A 27,916-nucleotide genomic window follows, 5' to 3' on the forward strand; every position below is an offset into this window, starting at 1 on the left:
ACTTAGAAACTAAAAGCTTTTATACATTCCAAAAGGTCTAGTTTCTTTGTGGAGCTTAAACAATTGTGTCATTACCAAATCTTCTTTCCGACTAGCAGAAAGCACCACATAGAAAGCCAAATCCAAATTCAGACTTAGACTAACACAGAACAGGTCTACAAGTCTATCCTTGTACTTCTCTTTATTAGGTTTCTATAATTAGAGTCAAGTTGCTTTTTACAAGACAAAAATAAGGCAAATAGCTCAGAAAGAAAAGACAAAATACTTTTTAGTTTCTAAATACATACTTTTTTTTTTTTTCTGGGAAAAATACAAGTCCTTTAAACTTTATACAAGTCTCATAAACCAAGAAAAGGTTTCATCTGTGTTCAGGAGCTGTGATATAAATTTAGTCATGAAAATAAAGTATGCCTAGCTAAAGGAAGAACAAATTTGCCTAAACATGCCCACATGTACTTGTAGAAACAAGTATTAGCTAGCCTTGTTTCTGGATACTATCTTTTCTAACTTGATTACACTTACACATTTCAAATGAGATAGGGAAATACATGTTTCTACTTTATAAATTCAAAGATGTAGGTTTCATTTTGCTCTTTTCTCTCCAGCTGATTTTCAGGTTTAAAAAAGGCTCCAAAATACACACACACACACACACACACACACACACACACACACACACACACACTCTATGTCATTGGGACTAATGGGGAAATGTGACTATATACTATATTAGATAATATTATTGTTCAATGTTAAATTTCTTGAGAGTAATAATGGTGTTCTGGTTACAAAGCAGATGTCCTGGTTCTTCCAAAAAACACTAAAGTATTTAGGGTGAAACACTTCTTATTTGTGAACTGCTTTCAAACTAATCAGAGGGGAAAAAAGTGTAGATATGTAGATAGTTAAGACAAGTGGGGCAAAATGTTGACAACTGTTAAACCTAGGAAATGGGTATACACATATTCACTGTACTATCCTTTTAATTTTTCTGTAGTTTTGAATTTTTCAAAATACAAATTGGGAAAGACAAAGCTATCTTAAAATCTCAGATCATCTGGTTAATAAATGTAGGGTAGAATTTATCAATCACTAGTAATGTAGATGAGTAATATATAATGAGGCTTGGTGGTTGTCCAATACTAGGAGGATCATGAGAGTTTTATGGACTCCTTGTATAATTTGTTACCATTCAATTTTTTTCTACACTAAGAATGCACTAATTTCTTTTTTTATACAAATAAAATATAAAACTTAAGAGAAAAAAGTTGATACCTGGAGATAACAGGTGACTTGCTGCCATTCATTGTATTTGTTCTTTCCCAAGGTTTTCTTGTTGGTTCTTTAAAAACAAAGAACAGAAGTTATTAAATATACGCTTCCAGAGTTATTATAAAACAAAAAACAAAATACTAAATCTCATTATACCTGTTTACATAGCAGTAATATAAATAAAAATTTAAATTCTAAACTTTAGTTGAAATCTGTAAGGATTCTAATTTGCACAACGCCAGACCTCAAAATGAGAAGAAATTATAAACCAGTACGGGAAGTTTCCAAGGAAAAACTTACATTGTTAAGTCTAAAATATTATAATTCTATAAACTGGATGGTAAGGAGTTTCTCTAATAAAGAAAGGATAGTAAGAATAAAGTAGGATAATTTTAAAATTAGGATAGTTCAATTAATTAAAATGGAGTAGTATTACTGACATTGTCTTAAATTACTTTTAGCGCCAATGATAAAAACAGTAAGTATAACTTATAATATGTTCATGTATTTCAACAATTAATCTAAATCCAAATAGTCCCTCTTAGGAAAAAAAAATAGGAGCAACTCAAATTAAATTTCAGAATCCTGAAATTCTACTATACTTCCTTGATTCTTAAACAATGAATTATTGGGACTTAGCCAATAATTCCAGTTAAATATAAACAAGTTCACTCTAAGCTCTTATTACAAAAGACACTATGTAGTCAGTGACTCACTAGCTGGCTGTCTATTGTGCTTGAATTGTTTTTTCTAATCTGGGCTGACTCACTGATGCTGTCACTGGCCTCACTACATGACTGGGTAAAATCAGAAGTGGAATCTTGTCATGGAGGAAAGAATTTGGGCCACATGAGAATGAAGTCTATTCATGAGTTGTGATCTCATTGTGTAGTTTTAACTAAAACTGCTCTGAGTTCCAATTCAGCTCCTCAACTGGCTTCTGCACATTCTCAGGTAGCTTATGGTCTCTTCAAAGTGCACTTACGCAAAAATAAACTCACACTCTTCCATGAAGCCCTGCTTTTGGTTCTGGATTTCTGTTGCATGCAGGCATTAGGTGTGAAACCTTGAAGTCATTATTGATCTTGCTTTACTCCTCATCAACCAAATTCCTTCTTTTTTATATTCCTTCTTTTGTATTCTAACAGCTAACACAGTCTCTCAATGACCGCCACAGTGGTGGCAAGTTCCACACATGACCAGGAAGATCAAATTGGATGGGGTTTGGGACAGGCAGAATCAGAAACATATCCAATTGACACCAGTCCAAGCAGGTGAAAAGAGGGAAGTCCTGAATGAAACTGAGGGACACCTGGACAGGGAGGGGAACGGTCATCGGACACTGTCACTAAAGAGGTGGCAGGTGGAAGGATGAGGGAGTAATTCCAAAGTGGATAAGATGTAGCAAGTGCTACCTTTTAACAGCTGGCTGAGGTCCTTTCCCAGTCAGCCAAACCAGAACCATCTTTTAGTCTTAAAGGTCATCTGGTTGTGAGAAAGAGCTGTTCAGCTGGCTCTGTGGAAGCTGAGAAGCAAGGGCCTCTTCTCTCTAAGGAGCTCAGCTGTGTTTCAGGAGGGGCAAGGGCTGGGTTCCCTTCAGAGGATCTTTACTGGCATGCATATAGAGCTTCCTAATTGGTCTGCCTATCTCAATCCTCCCTAGTTTTAATGGGAAAACCACAAGTGCCATTTTAATGTGCCTCAGTTTCAGTGGATTAAATGTCCACTGAACTCAGTACTTGCAGGATAAAGTCTAAACTCTTGATAATTTTATAAAAGGCTCTCAACATTTTTGTTTCTAACTCATATTTCCAAACTTTCCCCCACAATACTCCTCAAAAAGAATTCCCTGTTCTAGTCTATTTCCTATTTCTTAATCTCTTCTTGCTCATCTCCAACTCCATACCTTTGCTCAAGCTATACTTACATTCTGAAATATCACACCTTCCCTCACTTTCAGCCAAACTAAATACTCTTCAAGGCATACTAAGATATCACTTTTCTCTACAAAGGTGACTCAGGTGACTCGTATGTGTCATCTCCTCCCTCTTTGACACACATTACTTAGTATTCAACATGTGGTTGTAAAAGGTTAACTTTACACCTGTGTGTCTCATCTTCCCAGCTGGACCAAGAGTTTTTTCGTGCTTAGAACCTGTACCTTTCACTTCAGGTGCCTGACACAATGTCAATTTAAAAACGGAATGAAACAAGTGACAAAAGAGGCCCTGCCCTTTTTGCTTTTATATATATATATATATTATATAATATATATATATATGAGACACACACACAAAACCTGCATATTTTTTCATATTTTTGTTGTTGTTGTTGTTGAGACAGTCTCGCTTTGTCGCCCAGACTGGAGTGCAGTGGCGGATCTCAGCTCACTGCAAGCTCCGCCTCCCGGGTTCACGCCATTCTCCTGCCTCAGCCTCCCGAGTAGCTGGGACTACAGGCGCCCGCCACCTCGCCCGGCTAGGTTTTTGTATTTTTTAGTAGAGACGGGGTTTCACCATGTTAGCCAGGATGGTCTCGATCTCCTGACCTTGTGATCCGCCCGTCTCGGCCTCCCAAAGTGCTGGGATTACAGGCTTGAGCCACCGCACCCGGCCTATTTTTTCATATTTTATATAAGGGGTTATACATTATAAGGAATTTTTAACTTGGAGTCCACGGATAACCTTCAAGAAATTCATGAACATTCTGAAATTATGAACAAATCTGAATAAAAATACAATTTTCCCCCCTGGAAAAAGGATCTATAGCTCTCATCATATTCTAAAGGTTCTGTGACCCTGAAGTATGGTTCAGATTTACAACATCTATGCGGTACTAATGACAGCATATATAATTACTTTTGGCTTACAGAAAGAAGGATAAAGCTAAAATAAGTGGGTCACAAAGCACTGAATTTTTAATTAAAGTAACATAAATTGAGTCCTATTCAGAGGGAAAACAAAGCCATGATGTTAATTATGGTACAGCAATCAGTCTACTGAAGAGTCACTATTTAATAATGAGAATGAGGAATGGGGGGTGGGGGTGTGAAAAGATGGATTACAATCACAAAAAACAAAAACAGAAGTACTTAAAAAAAAAAAACAAAGGGAATTCTAGGTGGCACATTGTGGCTCATGCCTGTAATCCCAGCACTTTGGGAGACTGAAACAGCTGGATCACTTGAGTTCAGGAGTTTGAGACCAGCCTGGGCAACATGGTGAAACCCTGTCTCTACCAAAAATGCAAACAATTAGCCAGGAGTGGTGCTATGCACCTGGGGCCTCAGCTACTTGGGGGGTTGGGGGCTAAGGTGGGAGGATCACTTGAGCCTAGGAGGTAGAGGATGCAGTGAGCCAATATCGCACCATTGCACTCCAGCCTGGGCAACAGAGTGAGACCCCATCTCAAAAAAATAAAACAATGAAAATTAAAAAGGTAACTGTAGATGCAGTTGGTTGTCTTTAAATCAAAACTGTAGGAATATAAGCATTTCTCTATACTGGTTTCCTATGGACCACTCTAGATATTAACTCATCAAGTTTATTTATGTTGTTTCATTCCAGAATAGATAAGGAGTTGGATAGTCCAGCCCTTAGTCTTTAATCAAATATGAAGAAATAACTTGTGAATATGTAATGAGTTCATATTCTCATCTTGGATACAGCACTCATCAAGTACCTCTAGTGAAATATACTTTGTTAATAATCTAGGTGATTTACTGGATGCTCAAGAATTCTCAATGTCAGAAATTTCACTGAATTCAAGAACACTTCCCCAAAATTTTAAGGAGACTTTTTAAATTTACAAATCAGAAACTTTATTCCCTTAATTATCAATATCACCCAAATGAATGGCTAGGATACCCTTCTCAATTTGAGAATGTTCTGAGGGAGACTGCAGTACTAACTAACATGCTCACTTTATTTTTACCTTTAGGAAAACAATTATGAAAAATACTTCTCGTCATCTAATAGTACATTAATATTTTCCTTGTTTTAGTAAGTAACCTCAAGAAAGTAACAGCAGCTTCCAGGAGGAAAAAAGTTAATTAATGCTTTCAGGTGTGAACAAAGAACTCTGGCATTTTGGTGTCTAGTCACTTGGTCCAAACATGGGGAAAGGAGGAATTTTTAACTGGGGAGTATTAATACTTTCAGAGAAAGTTTATAAAGGTTAAAATATTTATCTTGAACTTACCAGGTGTACTTGTTGAAGAGGCCTTAGAAGTTACAGGCTCTGAATCTTCCTAAATGTACAGATACATATTAATATCACATCTACCAGTCCCCTGCTGCTATATACATTTAGTGTTTTACACATGCACTTCTAATATTCTTTCTGCCACTCCCCACTTTCTCTTTCATCGGTCTTCTCTCCCTTTCATTTCAGCTTAGACTTCTTTCTTCTCCTGTTTTCAATCACCTCCCCTTCAACCCTCCCCACAGTTCCTTTCCTCATATGTGTTCTCCCTGAGAACTTTCACTAGCCAATGCTACAAAGCCAGACACAAGAGACAGATTTGAGGAATGGTATCAAAGGCAGCCAAATGGAGCAAGGGAAACATATTATTTGTTGCACGCCAATATATAGCACAGACAAAGCAGAGTGTGCCCAGCTGAATCAGGGAGGAGGGCATGAAGGATACACTCTTAAGGGGCACAGCCAATAACCATCGAGCTCCTAGGGGAAATATATGAATTTAGGCTAATTCCTTCCTTTTAAATTAATGCAAGGGAAATGAAATGTCATTCACTCATTTAAGGAACAGAATTAAACTCCACAGGTTTGAACTTCAATGCTTTTCCCACAACTCCAAATACTCAACTCATTTTACTAAGACTGCCATTTAAAATTTATAAATAACAGTCAAAACAAGCCACTTCACATGCATAAATAGTTAAAAATTAGCAAATATAAGTTCAAGCTAATTAAGTTCAAATTAAATAAATGCTGACACTATTTCCTGAATGGGCTGTGCTTGAATACCATATTTTAAGATAGACTATCTTTATTAACTTACACCTTTGTCCTCTTTCTGTTCTGTTTCTACTGTTGATCCCTTTTCAGCAATTCTTCTCCTACAAAGAAGGCAAATCCAATTTTTAAAAATATTATCTGATTCAGTATAAAAACCACTTCTCTATGAGGAAAGAAGTGCATCTAGTTAGTTGTATTCGGAATAAAATTAAAATCCTCTCAATTCTGGGCATGTCCATTATAATGAAATTCCTTACCTCCTGGCCAGCAGGGCACTCATTTCTTCCATTAAACCACTACCCCCTAAAGGAAGGGGTCCATTTCCACGGCCTGTATCTGCTTTAGATGAGGCCGAGTTCACACCAATAGCATTCCCTCCACTTGGGAAAGAGGCATCCTCCATCTTAATGAGAATACACAGACATAATCAACTCCTATGTTAGACAACCGTATTTTTATTAATATATTACATCTAAAACAGAAGGAAACATCAGCATTAATTTTTAAAAACCTAAATATTATTTGTAAGCTTTAAGAACCAATAGATTTTCAGTATTGATTTTATATACCAACAAGAGTTTATCAAAACTACTATCAACAAGAATGCAATGAAACAGTATCATGTGTCTCTTCCTGTGTTGCCCTGAAAAGGGCATAACTTTGCTTTGATAATATTCCTGCTAAAACAACCCCTGCATAACTTGAATCTAATCTTGAGGAAAAATCAGATAAGCCAAACTGAAGGATACCAGGCAAAATAACTGCCTACAGTCTTCAAAAATGCTAGTATTCTGAAAGATTGAGGAATTATCATAAAGTAGATCAAAGAGACATTAGAACTAAATGCAATAATGATCTTGCACTATGAAAAAAACTGTCACTAAAGACGTCATTGGACTATAGATGAAATTTGAATATTAATACATTTGTAGATTACAGTATTCTATCAATGTTAACTTTCCTGATTTTGATAATTACATTACTGGTTATGCAGGTAAATGTCCTTGTTCTTATAAAATTCACACTGAGGTACTTAGGAAAATAGAAGCTTGTGTCTCTGAGTTACTCTCAAATCATTCAAACAAAAGTGCATGTGTAGGCCAGGTGCGATGGCTCACAACTGTAATCCCAGCATTTTGGGAGGCTGAGGCGGGTGGATCACCTGAGGTCAGGATTTCAAGACCAGCCTGGTCAACATCACGAAACCCTATCTCTACTAAAAATACAAAAATTAGCTGGGCATGGTGGTTGGCGCCTGTGATCCCAGCTACTCAGGAGGCTGAGGCAGAATCGCTTGAACCTGGGAGGTGGAGATTGCAGTGAGCTGAGATCGCGCCACTGCACTCCAGTCTGGATAACAAGAGTGAAACTCCGTCTCAAAAGAAAAAAAAAAAATGCATGTGTAAAGAAGGAAACATACCCGAAGAAGGAATAAAAAAGCAAATACTGGTAAAATGTTGATGGGTGAACCTACGTGATTAATTTATAGAAATTATTTATACTATTTTTACAACTTTACTATAAAAATTTTAATTATATCAATTCTTAATTTTTTATTTATTTTATGTTTTGAAACTAAGTCTCACTCTGTCACCCAGGCTGGAGTGCAGTGGCACGATCTCGGTTCACTGCAACCTCTACCTCCCGGGTTCCAGTGATTCTCCTGCCTCCGCCTCCTGAACAGCTGGGATTATAGGCACGTGTCACACACCTGGCTAAGTTTTGTATTTTTAGTGAGATAGGGTTTCACCATGTTGGCCAGCCTGGTCTCTAACTCCTGACCTCAGGTGATCCGCCCACCTCAGCCTCTCAAAGTGCAGGGATTATACAGGTGTAAGCCATTGCGCCCAGTTAAATTATTTCAATTTGTTAAATAAATGAAGTTCCTAACAGTTCATAAAATTAGAATACAATAAATTCAACATTTTAGATATTTAGGAAGAATAAGACATATTAAAAAAAAAATTTCAGAAAGCTACTTACCCGTGACACTTTCCTAAGTTTTGCTCCGGCAATTGCAGCTGCAAGTCCAGTTAAAGGGCGATTGTCTTCTGACACAGATGCCAAAAAGAATCCAGATGCAGGGAGGGGTGGGGCAGGAGGTGGTGGAGGAGGAGGGGGTACTTGATTAGGGAGAGGAGGGGGAGGAGGGGGCGGTGGAGGCCCAGTGGATGGCAGTGGAGGAGGTGGAGGGGGCCCTGGGGGAGGAGGGAGTGCTACTGAAGCCTGTGCAGGCCCTGGTGGGAGTGGTGGAGGAGGTGGAGGTGCAAGTGGTCCCAAGACAATGCCTGAGAGAGAGAAATGTTAAGTAAGACCATCAACAATAGAGCTGAGTGATACTATTTTATGTGGGAAGGTACGCAGAATGCCATGCTAAATTACACTGACTCATGTATTTACTTAATGAGTTCAATTTATCATACTTGTAAAATTCCAGTCAGTTTTGAAAGATACTGAAATGTAAGGTCCAAGTATATATAACTACTTACTTTATGTTAGAGCTTTAGTAATAGAACTATGCAGCAGATCATCTAATTAAGATTTTTCGTTCATGGGGATTTGGTAAATAAGCAAAATAAATACTTATAAAATTTGGAAGAGAGGTAAGCATCCCTGAAAACACAAACTAGTATATACAAAGGCAGTTAGCACTACTTGAAATAACAGACCCAAAATAATCCACATTAACCTTAAGTATTGAGACAGTAAATTCAGTAACAGTGAACACATATATTTAGTTGTTTACAGTCAAAGTGGCTGGATTAAAAACATGAAGGAGGAGTAAGTCCCAGGCTTCAGTATTTTAAAAATACTTAACATTTAAATTCAATGGATAGCCAAGGTTAAGATTCACTGAAGTAAAGGAATTCACTAGTACAAAGTAAAACCTCAAAATAATGCTCAGAAATAAATACCATAGGATTTGAAGCAGAGTTGTTTTATCCCACAAAATGGGAGCCAAGAAGAGAAATATTCAAATGTTATAAAATCACAAAAGGAGTGAACAAAAATTTATTTAATAACAGAATACTGAAATAGTAGATGCTTCTTTAGTTAAGGTTTAAGAGGGGTGTTTTCAGAATGAATAAAATGCTATTTTGCACACTGGGTGATAATTGCTAACTTTTTCAGCTTGAGCCGTTACACAAGCAGAAAACATAAATTGTTGAAAGAAGCATCTAGAAATAGTCTGTGCCTTCTGCAGGGGTTGTTAAGAGTTCTGAGGGTACAGCAGGTCACTTTGTCAGGCTGGCTGTGCCCATTTTTTGTCACGGTGAAACCAAACTGAATATCTTAGAATTCTGACTAACCTTGTAAACAAATTTGATAAGTCAACAATTACCCCTTCAAGCCACTACTTATTGTAATTTTGGACCTTGGAACTCTTTAGGGCATATGCCAAGCCTGCCATCTTCTCTACTCCTCCTGCAAAGTCATAATGCTGCAAGGGTTAGGGTGACACCTATCCTGAAAGTCCAACATGGAGCATCTAATATAGGAAAGGCAAGAAGGAAACAGGGCCCAAGATCAGAATTGCTCCAAAGGAAACTCTGGGATGATGTACCTAATGACTACAGTTGGGCACTAAATATATCTCTCTAAGTGTCCCAGAAAATAAAGGAAAAAAATTTTGATCATGTATTTATTGTGTGGTAGATCAATGTGTCAAGCAAAGTTTTCCCAGTGAAAGAATGTACTGTCTGGGTGCGGTGGCTCACACCCATAATGCCAGCAACTTTGGGAGGCCAAAGGGGGGCATATCACATGAGGTCAGGAGTTCAAGACCAGCCTGGCCAACATGACAAAACCCCGTCTCTACTAAAAATACAAAAATCACCTGGGCGTGGTGGCATGTGCCTGTAACCCCAGCTACTCAGTTGGCTGAGGCAGGAGAATTGCCGCAACCCAGGAGGCAGAGGTTGCAGTGAGCTGAGATCATGCCACTATACTCTAACCTGGGCAACACAAGACTGTGTCTCAAAAAAAAAAAAAAGAATAGGAAAAAGAAAAAAATAAAGAAATGTATTATGAGGGCTCTTAAATACTAGAAAACATCTTTAACTGTGATACTATAAAAGATATCAAAACCTAATTCAATATGGAAGTTCATCCAAATGCAATTAATCCAACAGGAAAAACATTTTTCTACTTTAATTTTTTTAATAAAAAAAAACAAAACATGGCATTGGCATATAAATGTTCAAGGATCAAAACCATCCTACCCATCCATTCAGGTAATTAAAGTTGCTGCTATATAACATTTTCAAGTGATTAGCTGTTAGTAGCAATAACGAAAGCCTTACCCTGTTGGGCTGGAGTCTCGGCCGGCTGAGAGGCTGCCTGCAAGCCTGGCTCAGAAGCAGAAGAGTCTCCCAGCACAGAGTTTAGAGGAGTCTCAACAGAGGCAGGGGCAGCTGCAGAGGGAGAAGGGAGAACACTAGGCTTGGATGAGGGAGTTGAGGCAATAGGGGTGCTTGGAGGAGGAGAAGCTTGAGATCCACAGTGTGAGAGTGAAGCGAGGGAAGGCAGTGGAGGCGGCGGCGGAGGAGCTGCTGGCCCTGAGGTAGGCGGTGGAGACACTGGATATGTTACAGAGTCAACCAGCCCATTGGGTGCTGTCGGTGATGGAGGCATTTGGGGCACAGGAGAAGAAACACAAACAGGGAGGACAGGCCTTGGACCAGTAGCTTTGCCTGGGGGGCTGCTAATCATTATTGGAGGAGATGGAGGGAGGGGCGAAAAATTGGAAGTAGACCAGGCACAGGGCTTCGTAGCTGGAGGCTGAGAAGAGGGTGTGTTCACAGGAGAAGAAGGTCGAGAGTTTTTGTTCAGAGGACGAGGAACTGTAGCGTAATGGGGAAGAACAGGGTGGAAGGCTGAACCTAAAGATGTTGCAAAACGTGTCGCTGAGTGTCGCAGTGGTGGTGTAGGGGGTGTGGAAGTAGGTGGCAAAGCAGTCACTACAGCATAATCAGGAGTGGCATCTGACACTGGAGCTGAGATGACTTTAGCGTATGATGGAGGAGGTGCTGAAGGAGGCTGGCAACTGGAATACTCAGGAAGTGGAGCGTTATACAGGGAGCTGTCTGAAGATGGAGCTGGACAGAAGGTGGAAAGCAGCAGCAAAAGACAGGATAAAAAAGGAGAGAGAAAAAGGGAGCTAGTGAAGCCACAAAACCAGCATTCAGACACAATGTATAAATGTAGACTACAGTTAGTATCAGAGAATTAGGCACAAATGCAAATAACTATTTTCACCCAAGAATATTTTAACTTGTAAATACATTTTGAGATTCAGAAGGGGATGAAATAAGTTTCCTTTTTATCTAATAAGTGGATTAACAAATTTAATTGACTAATTTCTTTTACAAGAAAAAGCTAGTATTAGTCTTAATTTTTATTTAGACAAGAAAAAGGACATTAAAATCACAATAGGACCATAAACAGAAGAATAAATTTAGTGTTTTTTTAAAAAACAACAAATAGCAAAACTAGTAAAGTTGGTAAAACATTTAATATGAAGGGTGAGAAACCTCCTACTCAATGTTTACTTGTGGAAAAGTTTTGTTTTGTTGGTCATAACTCCAGAAAATAATTAGGTAGCTAAAAATACATAAATTAACTTAATAAACCAACCAACCACTATTTAATCAAACCACATTGAGACTTTTTATATAGGCCATAAGGAGTATTCTTAAATCCTATAATGAATGTTAATTTTAATAAATGTTAAAATATCTCAAACTTTCAGCCATATATTAACCCTTATGTCTTTCAGTAAATTCCATCAGATTTCATAATTTTCACTAATTTTTCGTAATACTAGAAAGTATATTTAAATAACTAGTCAGTTTTAGAGAATATTTCTCTAAAATAATTCTTCCTCCAAAATCTTTAGAATGTAATCAAGCAAATTTCTTGCTGAATGGTACTATAGTACTATAGTATTTGAGACAATTTAAGTGATCTCATGAGGGAAATATATTTGAAGTTCATCCAGTATAAAAAATTTCCCATAAAAACACACTTACACTTTATAGCCAATTTATAGGGAGTCAGAAGAATTAGAATGGCAGAATAAAAATTTCCAAGAGCTTTCTTTAAGTCTCCAAGCAATAAAAGCAATACAGAGAGAAATAAAAAGAAAATGTTAAAGTAGTAATTGCTACATATTTTTCATAATTTCAAATTGTATGGCTTAATCCCAAACATCTCAAATGTGAAATATTTTAACACATGACTGCACAAGAGACATCATCCAAGCTCAGATACAAGAACACAGAAGAGTTTGTAAACTTCTTACCAGCACTTGATATTCTGCGCTCTCTCTCCCATTCCAGCTGTTCCCTTTCTAACTGTTCTTGTCGCTCCCTTTCTTGCCGCTCCCGTTCCAGTCTCTCCAGCCTCTCTCGTTCTTGTCTTTCTTGCCTCTCCCGATCTAGGCGTTCCTGCCGCTCCAGGCGTTCCTGCCGTTCCCGTTCTTGTCTCTCTCTCTCCAGCTGTTCTTGTTCCAGTCGCTCCCTCTCCAGCCTTTCCCTTTCTAACCTCTCTCTCTCCAACCTTTCTCTTTCCATTCTTTCTCGCTCCAGCCTTTCCCGCTCCAGCTCCTTTTGCCGTTGCTGTTCTTGCAGTTGTCTGGGGAAAAAAAAAAGGTAAAAACATGCATCTACGGCTACTCATCATGAAAAAGTGATTCTTTTCACCTATGTAAACTTTATTTCTGAGTCAAATAAAAGCAATGTAGAGCATGGAAACATCTCACCTCCCACATGAAGACTACCTTGGATAGAGACTGTTGCATACAAATAAAAATCATTTCTCCTATTAGCATCATACTGGCTGAATGCTTCAGCACATTACACTAACATTTCATTTTATTCTGTACTTTTCATGAGTACTGTTGCAAGTAAATGAATTTTCCAAATAACATACCACTTTAATAACCAAGTCATTATTTTAATCATTTAATGAAAAACTTTGTAAAATTGTAATATCCTTCTTAACATCAAATTTAACTGTACAAATAATAATTATCATTTCAGAAAATACAATGGTTGGCCACAGCAGTAGCTCAATAAATATTTACTGAATGGGTCGGGTGCGGTGACTCACACCTCTAATCCCAGCACTTTCGGAGGCCGAGACGGGTGGATGACCTGAGGTCAGGAGTTCAAGATCAGGATGTCCTGGCCAATATGGGGAAACCCCATCTCTACCAAAAATATAAAAAATTAGCCAGGCGTGGTGGCGTGCGCCTATAATTCCAGCTACTTGGGAGGCTGAGGTAGAAGAATCGCTTGAACCTAGGAGGCAGAGGCTGCAGTGAGCTGAGATTGTGCCGCTGCACTCCCGCCTGGGTGACAGAGTGAGACTCCATCTCAAAAAAAAAAAAAAAAAGTTTACTGAATGAAAAAGAGTCAAGAAAGAAGAAATAAACTTTAAATGATTAAAATCTCATATCCAGAGGCAACTATCATCAACATATGTATATAAAGATACACAGGTCTACGTATACACATATACATACACACACACACACACACACCCTCCCCCGATAGACTTTCCCTCGTGTAAAAATACACACATAAACTTTAAAAATATAATAAAATGTGATCATTTCCCGCTACTGTGAAATCTGCTTTCCTTTCTCTCACTTAATATATTGTGAAAGTTGGTCTGGGTGAAGTGGCTCAGGCCAGTAATCCTAGCACTTTGGGAGGCTGAGGTGGGAGGACTGTTTGGGGCCAAGAGTTCAAGATGGGCCTGGGCAATGAAGCAAGACCCATCTCTACAAAAAAATTTAAAATCAGCCAGGCATGGTGGCATGCACCTGTGTTCCCAGCTACTTGGGAGGCTGAGGGAGAAGGATTGCTTGGGCCTAGGAGTCTGAGGCTATAGTAAGCTAAGATTGCATCACCACTCATCAGCCCCAGGCAACAGAACGAGACCTTGTCTCAAAAAACAATGAAAGAAAAGGAGGAAGGGAAGAAGGAAAAAAAGAAGGGAAGGGAGGAAGGAGACATAAGCTAGTAAAATTGAGGCTATCTAGGATGAGGACGTGCCTGTGTGTACAACTCTTGACTGGAATCACACACACACACACACACACACACACACACACACACACACACACAGAGAGAGAGAGAGAGAGAGAGAGAGAGAGAGAGAGAGAGAGAGAGTGAGTGAGTGTTATCCTAAGGCACTTAGTTCAGCATCTTTATTTGCCATGAGTGCATAATAATATTCTATTGTTTAGCTGTCCAGAGTCTAAGCAATCTCCTATAGTAGGATATTAAGTTATCCTAACACTATTGGCAATACTGCAACAACATTTGTCTTCATCTTTGAATCTTTTTCTGTTTCTATAGGATCAATAAGGACACAAATTTTGCTAGGTGAAAAGGTATGAATTTAAGATTTTTGACACATGGTTCCAAATTGTCTTTAGGAAAAGTGTCAATTAACTTTCCCTAAAAAAAAGTTATCTTTGCCAGGCATGGTGGCTCATGCCTATAATCCCAGCACTTTGGGAGGCCGAGGCCAGTGGATCACCTGAGGTCAGGAGTTCGAGACTAGCCTGGCCAACATGGTGGAACCCTGTCTCTACTAAAATTACAAAAATTAGCCGGGCCTGGTGGTATGTGCCTGTAATCCCAGCTACTTGGGAGGCTGAGGCAGGAGGATCACTTGAACCCTGGGGATGGAGGTGGCTGTGACATTGTCACATTGTCCTCCTGGGGATGGAGGTGGCTGTGACATTGTCAAGAGCTAACAATGTGCCCCTGTACCCCAGCCTGGGTGACAGAGTAAGACCCTGTCTCCCCCCGCCCCCAAAAAGGTATCTTTATCTTACACATATATATTTCATAGCACTGTGGGGAAGATTAAATGAAGTAATACCTAAAAAGCTCTTTAAGTACTTGGAACATAAGAACGCTCAATGTGGGTTACAACAATAATTATTATTTGGAAATTTCGAATTGGAACTTTCTGGACTGGCTAAGAAACTGTGTGGGTTCTAGTTAGAGACAGAGCTAAATGACAGCACATGCATGCTATCCTTTGTTCCTTCCAGAGGTACCAACACACCAGTAAGATCTTTCCAAAAAGCTCTCTCCTTCATGTTTCCTAAGCTGGCTACAGAACAAAAGAAAAGGCCCATTTGACAAATGCATCAACCCCACTGCTCTCACAAAACACACAGCCTCTCCTGGACATACCACCACACTTAACAATGACTGCAAGAGAAAAACACAGGAAACTGAGTTTATGAGTAGTTATTTATTTATGAGTAGTTGTTTGAGATATTGTCTACCAATAAAATGAGATTTTCAGGATCTAGTACTGACTTCATTATGCTATTTGATAAATCACTAGCTGCCAAAGTTTTTGAGGGATAACAATATTCCTGCAGGAACGAGGGGAAGAAATCAGATGTATTCAAAAGAACGTTTTTAATAATAAACAGAGAAAAGTCAGGGTTGGTTGTTGTTGTTTTTCCAGTAACCTGCAGCTAATAAACTCAGCTGGAGCTTGTATTAAATTTCAAACATTTGACACGTATCAAAAACTATTGGCCATTTTAAATATAATGCTCTAAGCAATCTGTTGGGTCCAAAGGGCAAAAGATACACACATATTATTCTAATTAGAACAAATTTAAATAAAGAAGCTAAAGAAAAATAAGAGCACAGTAGCTGTCCCAAGAAATCTATGATGAAAAAATCTAAGATTTAGATCTTTGAACATTTGTTACTTCTTCTATTTTATCAAAATAACACAAATACATAGTTTTTAAAATTTATTAACAAAAATCAGTAGTTCACTGCCCCAACCCTCCCACCCATTTCCTACTTTTGTAGCTGTTTCTTACATTTTAGCTTTCGCTATCTACTTTCTAACAGGAAGAGGCCTTCTACAACTCCCTCACTACACTCATGCTTCTCCCAGTATGGAAAATCAATATTCAAGGCTTATTAACATGATAATGTAAATACTGCTCCCAGCTGAACCAAACAGTAGTCTATGACTACATTTCATTTCTCATTCAAGTTCTTAGTTGTAGGTTTTAACTACCAAGTTAATGGCTGTTTCTCTAAGCAACACAATGCTTTCAACACATACAAAAAGTAAGCTTAAGTCACAGGCAGAAGGCCAGGCATGAGTGAGATGAATCTGAAAGAATTATTGAATAACAGTGTTTACAGCTAGGGTGTATTGACTTAAGAAGTTTGTTCCACATGTCATCATATTCCAGGGTTTTCAGGCTATAAAAGGAGTGTCTACTGATACAGGAAAAGGGCACAATGCTGGAGAATATTTCTAAGTTCACAGACAGATGATTCAAGCAGGCAATTCATATAGCTGCAGGAGATTCTTACTATTTTCTTGTTCTGAAGGTAAGAAAAGAAAGTGTTGAACACTTTAAGCTAATTTTTAGCCTGCTTGCTGAAAAGATGCCCATCTAAATGGATTTCCCAAAATAGTGATTCAAGCAGAGTATCTCTGGCTTCCGAATCTTGTGTGGCATGAATAATTCCCACCTAAATTGGATGGTTTATAAATTTGACTCTCATGTTTTGACCTCTAACGCAAGACATTTGTGTAGCTTTCTAGGAGGAGTTTCCAAATTTATAAACTTTGCTTTTCCTCAGAATTATTGCTGCCAATTCACACACTGGAAATGCTCATGGCTCCTCTTCCTAGAGTTCTCTCTCCAACTGTTTTCTTCAGTCATTAATAGAATCGTCTGAGGACTTTTTTCAAAGAACGAGTGCCTTAATTCTGAACCAAGGAAAATCCTGACAGACTACTTTAATTTTCCTTTTAAGCTAGGCCTGTATATTCTACAATAATTTGAAAGTTTCTGAGAATACAAATTTTATTCAGAAACAATTATAGTGCAAATGACCAGTATTATTTTTAAGCATTTAAAAAAATCACAGTTCCTCCCACCACCCAAATACCTATTTCTCTCCAAAACAGCTATCCCCAAATGTAAATAGATGCACAAAGCACCAGCCCACACTGAGATTTAAATATATATTCATTATTTCGTTTATGTTGACTCAAAGACATTTCTTGAAATAAGTAAAATGTAAGTAACATCAGTTCAAAATACATTTCACCCAGCTTTACCTGTAATGAATAATGTATTTACTAGGTAAATAAGAGTGATTTCAATTTTAACAAAATGAAGTAGGAACAGTCTAGGAAAAATGTTCTGAGTTGTTAACATTTAGTAACACTGTTATTATTGACATTTCTCAGAAAATAAAATTACACAGATATGGTTTGATTGTATAACATGGGCATTTCACTTCACTATTAGTAAACAAACAAAAAATGGATAAAATGTAATCAGATAGCTAAGTTTTAATATTACAAAGCTGCTGAGGCAAGAGCTGATACTCACAAGAGAAGGCGGTCAACTTTCGGTCCATCCTGCCTCTGAAGGCCAATAGGAGGGCTACACACTCTCATTGCTCCAACTGCTCAGTTCTGTGCCACAATTATTATTCCCCTTTTATAACTTTCAGGTAGTACTGGTGATTTGTGAACTATTTATAGATATTAACTATATTAAGGTTCTATGTGGAGACTAACATAGGACTGACTCATGTTTCTTAGAATATGTTTTCTCATCATGGCCAAGTCAAATATTAATTATATGAGCAGGAACCAAAAACTATTTAATAATGATATAATAATAAAGGGTATTGGACTAAAAAGAATTAACACTTAGACATTTACTCTACTGACTCTATTAAAAATAAAACTTAAACAGTAGTAATATATAACTTATAAAGCCAAATTATAAGACTTATAACAAAACAGTAATCTTACTAACGCTCACCACTTCTGATTTTGCTCCCCAGAAGCAATTATTTTCAATACTCTGGTACTTACCTCGTTTCTAAATACAGTAATTCATTTATAACTATTACTTTCAGATTTTTCATATTTAGATGTTATCTACTGACTTCCTACTATACAAATGATTTAATTCCTACATCCCTAGCCCCCCAAAACTTTTTCTTCTCCATTTTTCCAATAAACTCATAACACCACTTTGGATACACCAATATTCACGTATCACATAATTCGCTGCTGATCACACTTACTTTCTAGAACAATTTCTTTCTTACTCTAGTGCTACAAAGTAGTACTTTTTTTATTTGATTCTTTTTCTATATACCTATCCCTACTTCACCCCAGACTCTCCATTAGAACTGTAATCCCAATCAACATAGTCCAACATAGCAGAACCATAGTCAGGTTTTTCTATTCTTTTGTTTTGCTTTCCCTCAGAAACACCCCGTCCGGAGCCTTCAGCCCTCCTGGCACCAACTGGCAACTGCTCCCTAGGTTTTGATTTCACCTTAGTCGAGCTGGGAATTGCCCATCTCTTTCCTAAGGTGGATTTCTTATCTCCTCGATGCTGTCATGGGTTCATCATTCTTGCTTCACTCTTTCATCTTAACGGAACACATCTTCCAATAGCTTCTTAGGAAGTTGTGCAGAAGAGATCTCCTCTCAGGATAGAGATTCTCTCAGGATTTTGAAGCTCCCCCACACCTTAGTCGCTCCCACCACCCCTTACCAAGCATTTGAAATCTTACTTATTCCAGGACATTCTAAAATTCCACAGTGAGAGGCCTTGGTGGGAGGTCTTTGTATTTTTCCCAGTTACTGGGCTGGATTTCCACAAAGCCTAAAATGTTTACTACCTGGCCCTTCCCAGAAAAAGTTTGCGGACCTTTGATCTAGATGATCAATGAGTTCCAGCAAATTTTCTTGTTATTTATTTGCAAATTCAATTTCTTCATGTTTTTGTTCTCCTCCCCACTCCCCAAATAATAACAGAACTTCTATTATTTGGATGCTGAACCTTCTAATCTGTTCTTCTTACTTTACTTTCTTTCTCATATGCCACCTCTTAGTTTTAGGACTATTTTCAGAGAATAAATTCCTCAACCTTAGTTCTCAAAACTTACATTTCTTTCTTTCTTTCTTTCTTTGAGATGGAATTTCACTCTGTCGCCAGGCTAAGGTGCAATGGCACGAACTCAGCTAAATGCAACTTCCACCTCCCAGGTTCAAGCAATTCTTCTGTCTCAGCCTCTCAAATGGCTGGAACTATAGGTGCGTGCCACCAGGCCTGGCTAATTTTTGCATTTTTAGTAGAGACCGGGTTTGACCATATTGGCCAGGTTGGTCTTTGGAACTCCTGACCTCATGATCTGCCCGCCTCAGCCTCCCAAAGTGCTGGGATTATAGGCGTGAGCCACAGTGCGCCGGCTCTTCTATTTCTCAAAAAAAAAAAAAAAAAAAAAGGTAAGGTAGTTTTTAAAAAAAGTTTCCAAGTTTACTTTCTTGTTCTCTGAGTGATCCATTTAAAATAACTATCAATTTTTATTTCATCAATGAAATATACTCTCCTGGTTCTCTGAAGCTATTGCATGCAGTATATTTTTAGGTTTTCTTCTGCTCCCTGCATTGCATCTGTTTCATACAATTTCATACAATTTCAACTCTTTGTTTTGGTCTTTCTTTTATAGAAGTTGGCCTGAAAGGTTTGATGATCCTTGGCTGTCTGTTCATATTTATAAGTAGCACCAAAATTATCAGAGGCCCTTAAGTAAATGAGCTTCACTGGCAAGGATGAGTGTCAACATCTCTGTCTTCTCTTGGCCATGACAATTTTCCCAAAGAGGAATCTTAGTTTCTTGCTGGGCTCTACAAGTCTGGCTACCAGTATCTAGGAGCTGAGCAAGGGAAAGAAACCAAGTTGGCCAACTTTCACCTAATTCCTCTTTTCATTTGGCACCTCACCCACATCCTCACAGCTGTGAATTTATAATGCAAACTGATGTTTCTCATTACACATTCCAGTAATAGTATAGAAAAAGGCCAGTTAAACAGCCGAAGTTAACGGACAATTTCACTCAGTTTATGAAGTATAAAGTTGGCCTGAGGGTATTTTATTGTGCCTCTGAAGATTAAATCAAGTTTTAAAAAATGATTTTTATATAAATAACCACATGAAATAAATTTTGGAAATATAATTTCTACTGGGAACCAAACTTCACACTAGATTGTGCTATACATCCTTCCCATTTGCTAGTCTGCACAACCGGATCCAGTCATGCACTACTATCAGCTGAAAGAAAGTGAAAACCAGTACTAAGCGTCTATATAAATATTTAGTATATATTTTAGAGTTTTGTAGTATCTTTTTCCAAGTATAGTTTAACCACAGGCAAAAACAGATTGTATGGGATATATGTCAAAGGAAAATGACAAATACCTTTCTTATCATTTGAAATTTACTAAAGTGATAGAAAGCAAGATGCTTTTTTAGTATATCACAAATTCAGGAAAAGAGTTTTAAAAAGCAATTTCTTAGCACAGTATAGAAGGCCCTTACAAGGTGGACACAACCTCATCTAACCATACCATTGGTCCTGGAAGGGAAAGGAGGAAGCGTACTCACATTGCATGTGTGTTTGCATCTCCTTGCCTTTACACGCCTACTCTTTCTTCCTGGAATGCTTTTCCCTTCTATGACTGGAAACTCCTACTTTATTGCCTCTTTAGGCACAGCTCAAAGAGCACCTCCTCCATGAACCTCCCACCAACTCCCAAAAAACACAGAAAATCCTAGGCAGCAAGAAAAGAGTTATGTTATCTTAATCAACTCAACAACCTTCCTAGGTAATGCCTTCCCTAGCACCTGGGAAGTCTCTAAAAGGCCGTTTACCAGCTAAACGTCAATAATTTCTCCTCCAAACCATGGTTTAGAGTGGGGGAAAAATTAGGCAAAAGTGAAGAAAATTACTACATTAAAGGTCAAACATATATTTTCTGTCTTATACCCCAAAACCTGCATATGAATTAATTCAGTACCAGAAATTTCTTGACTTATTAGAAATTTTATTGAGATTTCTACTCTCAAATTAGCCCATAATGTTCACTGCAGAGGTAATACTCAAATGTAAAATAAACAATTAGGAAGAAAATACAAAATATTGTGTGATTAAGTTACAGGAATTCAGAAAAGAAGAACATCAGTGTGCCTGGAAAAGAGTTTACAGAAAATGACAATGTAGAAAGGATATGAGAAGAACATATCAGAAGAGGTGAATGCCACACACAAATACAGAGGGAAAGATGAGTATGGTGTACACAGAGACAGTCATGAGGGGTGAAACACAAACACGGGGTGAGTTCCTAAATGCCAGGCCAAAGAAGCAAACTGGATGCGAGGAGAGGCAGCCATAAGGAATGCTGAGCAGGGAGATGAGAAGACAGGAGTGTCTGGACTCTTATTCAGGTTGGTAGATTGAGCAGTCCTGTAATCTTCCCCAAAATTCTACTAAAATTCCAGAAACATCATTAAAATGCATTTAAATAAATCCATGACCAAGTAGAAAACTGAAGGTGGTGGTCATTAGTAGGACAAATTTATCATGAGATTTCTGGAAGACAGAAAGGGTAGGAAAGAGTTATATGTTTAGAATTCTTCCCTAGTCTCCTAGAGATTAATATTCAACATCTCTACTTAGATGTCCAGTAAAAACCTGAACCTAACATCCTCAAAATTCATCTCTGACATCCCCCAACAAGGCGTGCTCCACAGTCTTTCTCAACTATTAATGGCAACTCCATCCTTCCCACTAGCTTAGCCTAAAAACCTCAACCCCTCTCCTTCCCTCATACCCCACCATACAATCCACCAAGACATATAAGGATCTGACTTCTCAACACCCACTTCTATTACCTGGTGGAAGCCACCATTATCTCCTGCCTAGTTCACTGCAAAAGTCTCTTAACTGGCATTCTTGTTGAGCTGCTGTCACAACCCTGTACCTGCCTCAAGTCGTCTCTCAATAGTGTAGGCTCAACAGAGCAGCCTGACTGATTCTGCTAAAATTTTAAGTCAGATCATGCCTATGTTCAAAACTGTACGGTGATTCTCCTTTCTCTCAGAGTAAAGGTTAAATTCTTCACAGTAGCCTGCAAGGTCCTGCATGATCTGACCTCTATTACGCCTTTGACCTCATCTCCTAATACTCTCTTCTGCTCCAGCCTCCACGGCCTCCTTGTTTTCCCTTGTACACACAAGCACCATCCTTCCTTAAGGCCTCTGCATAGAATGCATTTACATAGATATCTGCTTGGTTAATTCCTTCTTTTCATCTCAATGAGATCTACTACCCTGACCAATCTATTTAAACTCACAAGTACTGAGACTAATAAGTAATGGATGGAAAAATAAAATAAAATTACAACCAGCACTTCCCTCTGCCCCTCCACAACATAAAATCCTCTTTACTCTGTTCCATTTTTCCCCATAGCATTTACCATCTTCTAGCATATCATGTCATGTTTATTGTCTGATGAGTTTAAGGCTTTTTGTTCCCTCCACTCCCTCCCCCTTCCCAATATAACTTAAGCACTTAGAACAAACAATGCCTGTGACACAAATAAATGGAGCAGTGGAGGCATCCATAACCCAGAACACATACTGAAGACGGTCAAAGCAGACATGGGAAGAGGAACCTGGGGAAGATCTAACTTGAGATTAACAAGTAGAGAGAACGGGAATGAGCAGTGCCACAATAATCAAGCTGATTAATAAGTATATACACTGTCCGCAGAACAGCTGTATGTACCAGCTCCTCCCCTGTCCTCCCCAACCCCAGCTCAATGGATGGAATGGCATTTACCACGGAAGACTATAAAGAAACTGAAGAAGCTGCCTCAGATGAATTGGGGCTTCCGGTGGAGCTTTAAGTAGCTCAGCATTTGTGCGGTTCTGAGGCCTGCCTGCTCCCCATCCTGGTACTCCAAAGGTTAGCCTGTCAGCCTACTTACTCTGCCCACTTTCAGAGAACTCCCAGTCATGGAAGAATGCTGCCCAGCAGAGAATGATTTTGTATTCTACTACAAAACCCTATAGTAATATCTGAAGATAAATGTGTTACAGAAACAGCCAACACTATTTTCAACTTTTTAGTTAAATTCGTCACATGAAAACCACAGTAGTCACAGATCACGTTATAATTACAAAAGTAAGACTTCTTGAACCATAAAACATTTTGAATTCTGTTAAGTGTATTTACAATATTTTCAACGTACCTTGAGTAGAATTTTTACAAAAAAAAAAAAAAAAAAAAAACAGGTATGAAATTTTATAACATCTCATGTCCAGCATAACAAGTATCTGGTAACTTATTAATGATAGTTGCAAAACTTACTAATATAAGAGTAAAAGTTGTGACTCTTAAACAGCTGACAAGACTTAAACACAGGATATTCAGTTTTGTCTTCTGAAGCATGAAGAAAAAGCACAAACAATAACTTGCAAATTTACCTTCTTTGAATTTCCAATTCTTCTTGGGATGGGCCATTTTGAACTTGAGCAGGTAGTTGTGAGTTTTGTCTAGGCAATGTTGGCCCTACAGAGGGAAAAAACATTACAGATGAACATTATCTTCATATCTAGCTGGATAGAGGAGATAAAATCATAAGAATAACATAAAATCATCACATATTTACAAACGTGTCTTCTTTTTGTCTAGCAAAATAAAATATAAGCTTTACATAACACAGAGCAAATGAAAGACTGCAACATAATACTGTCATCATCTCCAGAAGGCTTACTTGAAACAAATGGAAAACATCAACAATAAGGAAAAAGAAACATTTATATATGAAGAGCTTGAGTAAAACAAGTGTTCGATGAGCATCTGAAGAGGCACCTAAGCTTGACATTTTCTAAGACAATGAGACATTCTCTTTGGGGTAATTATTCATGAAGTGGAGAGGGAAAACTTAAATGAAAAATCAGAATTCAAAAACTCACCTAAATAGAACACTGGAAATGAAAAACAGGAGAGAGAGAGAGCATGAGAACCTTATTACTAGACTCCAGTATGCTAAAGCATTTATCAAATTTGCCCAATTTAAGCTGCCATTTTTGTCTAATGGCCTAGCATTTCCAGCACTGGTGAAAACAAACATTTGCTAAACTTCCATATAGTAATTAACCTACTGAACTGAATTTTTTAATGTAACAGGTAATTTTAAGTTTTCATTTAGGGTAAGAAGGAAAAAAAAAAAACTTGCATTCATACAACATGGTTCTGTCATGAGACACTAATGACCATCCATTCCCACATACCATGTACAATGCAGACCTGCTTTTTGCATCTTAGATAGAATGCCACTGAATTATGGGACATCTTAATGTCATTGGATATAAAAATTAAATCTGTCACAAAATGAGATAAATACTGGAGCTAATATATAATACCTAGGGTTAAAATAGAACAATCTTAAAGTCTAATCCAGTAAACAAGAAAGTAAAGAAACAGTAGTTATCTTCCACTCTTGGAGAAGAAAATATGAGTAATGCCATACTACATGTATTTGTGAATTCTAGTGTACCAGCAAATGCTCCTAACAGATATTTTGAAAGATTTGTAGACAACTGGTATTTAAAAGTTACAAAATAAATGCTTCTGTGTACTAAATTCTTGTAATCTATGGGCTAATCATGCAAAGTATTTTATACTAGTGGAGTAGATTTCACAACCGGAAGATTTACTAGGATGTAATGCAGTACTGGTGTATAACAAGTGTGGAAAAAACAGAATTAACTTGATCTGAACTTACCTAACTTTTTTTCTCACCTCTTTACAAATGTTTTTAGATTAATCATTTCATTTGTCCTCTAAAGACAAACTGATGACAACTGCAGTGATATATCAGATTTCCTAAGACTCTGCTATTTTGAGAACCAAATAAAGGAAATATAAAAAAAATTAATCCTATGTAATCAATAACAAAAAAAAAAAAAAATCCAAAACTTTTGAAATTAAATACACACGTAAATGTTTGTATAAATGAAAATACATGATTGCTGTCTAACAAACAGACTAGAGTTCTTTTCTTGGGAAATTAAAATAATGATGTAAAAACAGACTCTCCCATTAGGCTATACACGAATGTTTAATACTTTACAGGGAAAAAGACCTCTCTTCTGGGGACATACAAAGTGCAGGAGGTGGGGGGTAAATCTGAGGTAGCATGAAATTATTTGGGGAATGTACTTTATATATCCAAAGTACTAAATGTGAGCATTTAGCATGGGCAACACACATGACTATTATGTTTTAACTATTTTTAAAAATAATGTTTACTTGAGTATTTAAGTTGAAAGCCTCAGGCTGCTTAAATAATGAAACAGCTGAATGTGAGTAGGTTAGACTTGTTTAGCATCTACCTCAAAGAAGAATGCAATTGTACTATTCACATCTAGGACAGGTGTTATATATCAAAAGTAGTATTAATGAATTAAATTTGCCAATTAAAATCTCAGCTTTAATTCAAACTTATAGATTCAAAAAACATCAAAATTTCAACTCAATCCTATTTATTTTATTTAACAGGTTTTTGAAAAACTAACACAAGTTTAATGTAACTCACAAAAGCTGAGAAAATCTTTTAGCAATTTACAGAACCTGCTTTGGAATATTTCTTTTTAAGCTTTTTAAAAGGTTACTAAGCAAATCTGTTCAGAAAGGAGATATTTTAGATGTGGGTAGTATTTTGTGGCTGTTATCATATAAAAAAAATTTCCTACAGTTTATTACTGCAGCTGCGATGAAAAGCTTCAAGGAAGATCCTTTTAAAGTGGGGAGAATTCTGATCCTAGAACAACTCTTAACAATTCTTTTCTACATGGTTCTTTGTGATGATAATGGATTTTTGGGCTTTTTGTCTTTCCAGATATCCTTTAAATGGGGTGTGTGTGTGTGTGTGTGTGCACGGAATCACTCCCCTTGGCACCTTTTCACATGTACATTTAATCTGGTTGTTCTGTTTGTTTCTTCTTCAAATTGTCAGGTTGCAGTAACTAGCACATTGAAATTTATGTGCATTTAAAAATTAATACAAACATACTATAAACATTAAAAGTTCCAGGTAAATATAAACTTAAGGTACACAATTACATTTTTCCTTCTTGTCAAACATTCTAATGGGCTATAAAATTGTTAAGTAATACCAAAGGCACCCCACATGACATGAAGCAGCAACTAGGATAAGGCAGTCTGTCAGCTGCTGCTGTATGTTCAGGAATATAAACATTACTTTACACAGGTCACATTCCTAAATAAGTATCTGTGTTCTCATAAAATGCAAAATAGGTACTTTCATAACCATTTCAGTGGGCAAATGACAATATTTTATGAGCATCATGTGGTGGTTAACAGCCCTTTGGGGAGGGGAAAAAGAGGGAAGAACAACCAAGGTTAAGAAATCAGTGAACCTGCTTTGCTCTTTTCTATGTTATCATAAAGAATAGCAGCTGTTTGAGAGTTGTTCTCTCCCTCACAGCCAAAGATAGTGGCTGATCTTAATTTGTCCTGACTACAAGAAGAAGATATATAGCAAAGTTTGTGAGTTACTGTTTGTAACAGAGAAATGTGGCAATGTCACTGATACAGTATCCTATAAATGATGAAAATCAGATCAGGAGACTCTGTAATAGGAGCTACATGTCAGTCTTGCCTTCAATATTGAGTTTTGGTTAAAACACATTTCACTTAATGTCACATTTTAATTTTCACAATTAGCCACAGACTATTTAAAAACACAGGACTAAAAGACAAATCGGTGTTATTATATACACAATACAATCAAGTTTAAACTTAGCAACGTGGTAATTATATTGTTTGCACACAGTTAAATTAAAGGTAATAATGGGGGGAAATCTGCTTTTTAACACATTATTTTACAACTTTAAAGATTCACCTTCACTTAGGTCAAATCAATACTTTCTCTGCAATTGGGTAAAGTATCCATTATTCTGCATATGGACCTCAACATATTAAGCAGAAAGGTATACAACACTGGGTGGGTTTTCAAAATGAGCTAAAGAGAGTTCTAATAACACAAATATCAATAATCACTCATGGCTAGTTCAAAAGATAGCCCGGAAAAACCCCCAGGAGGAGGCAGAAAAATGAGGAGAAAAAGTTACTGATTACATACTTAATCTGCAGTGTTTAATTGTGGGATCTCGGAGAGAGAGGAGGAATTTACGAACAGCCACACAATAGGTTCACTACTGTAACTGTGACCTCTGGAACAATCCTAAAATAAAACTTTAAGTGACTAACAAATACATTAGCCTTTTCTTTTCTTTCCTTTTTTTTTTTTTTTTTAAGAAATTTGCAACACATACTTCTTTGCCTAAACCAGAAAGTACATACATTTTAAAATAATTCTCTTCATAGGTTAAAAAAAACAGTATCATTAGTATTGAGGAGTCACATTAAAAATTCTGAGTCACATAAAGTACATACACAGAGCTGAACACTTTATGTAAAATTGGAGCAATACTGTATATCATTTAATAACTATCTCTCATAAAATAATCTGGCTAGCAAGGTACACATGAGTCAGAAAGGTATATATGAGGTTTCTTTTCAAAGCTCAAGTAATTAAAGATAACTCTTTGGAACTTGGGTTTTTAAAACAGAAAGTTTCAGAAACAAATGGAAATAAAAAGAATTTAGACAAGGATATGTATCTATCTGTGTATACACAGATAGATATGTATCCTTAGGTATATATCTTATTATCTCTA

The 27,916-nt window shown here is 37.3% G+C and overlaps 1 protein-coding gene across 26 annotated transcripts in view; it reads right to left on the reverse strand.

The window, feature by feature from the left end:
• The window catches only part of ENAH (ENAH actin regulator), a 156,502-nt gene that overhangs the window by 11,953 nt on the left and 116,633 nt on the right, over positions 1 to 27,916 (reverse strand). For 8 of the 26 annotated variants that reach the window (XM_074037389.1, XM_074037386.1, XM_065542563.2 and 5 more), the window contains 8 exons: positions 23,633 to 23,717; positions 12,557 to 12,888; positions 10,557 to 11,351; positions 8,236 to 8,540; positions 6,510 to 6,655; positions 6,296 to 6,353; positions 5,473 to 5,521; positions 1,276 to 1,342 (listed from right to left, as the gene is read on the reverse strand). In XM_074037389.1, coding sequence (XP_073893490.1) covers positions 1,276 to 1,342; positions 5,473 to 5,521; positions 6,296 to 6,353; positions 6,510 to 6,655; positions 8,236 to 8,540; positions 10,557 to 11,351; positions 12,557 to 12,888; positions 23,633 to 23,717 — 1,837 coding nt within the window. Of the gene's footprint in view, positions 1 to 1,275; positions 1,343 to 5,472; positions 5,522 to 6,295; positions 6,354 to 6,509; positions 6,656 to 8,235; positions 8,541 to 10,556; positions 11,352 to 12,556; positions 12,889 to 17,668; positions 17,756 to 23,632; positions 23,718 to 27,916 lie in introns of those variants that run through there. The other 18 variants (XM_074037425.1, XM_074037412.1, XM_074037400.1 and 15 more) reach the window with 5 other exon arrangements.

Source organism: Macaca fascicularis, chromosome 1 (assembly GCF_037993035.2).
Source record: "Macaca fascicularis isolate 582-1 chromosome 1, T2T-MFA8v1.1".
Lineage (NCBI taxonomy): Eukaryota > Metazoa > Chordata > Mammalia > Primates > Cercopithecidae > Macaca > Macaca fascicularis.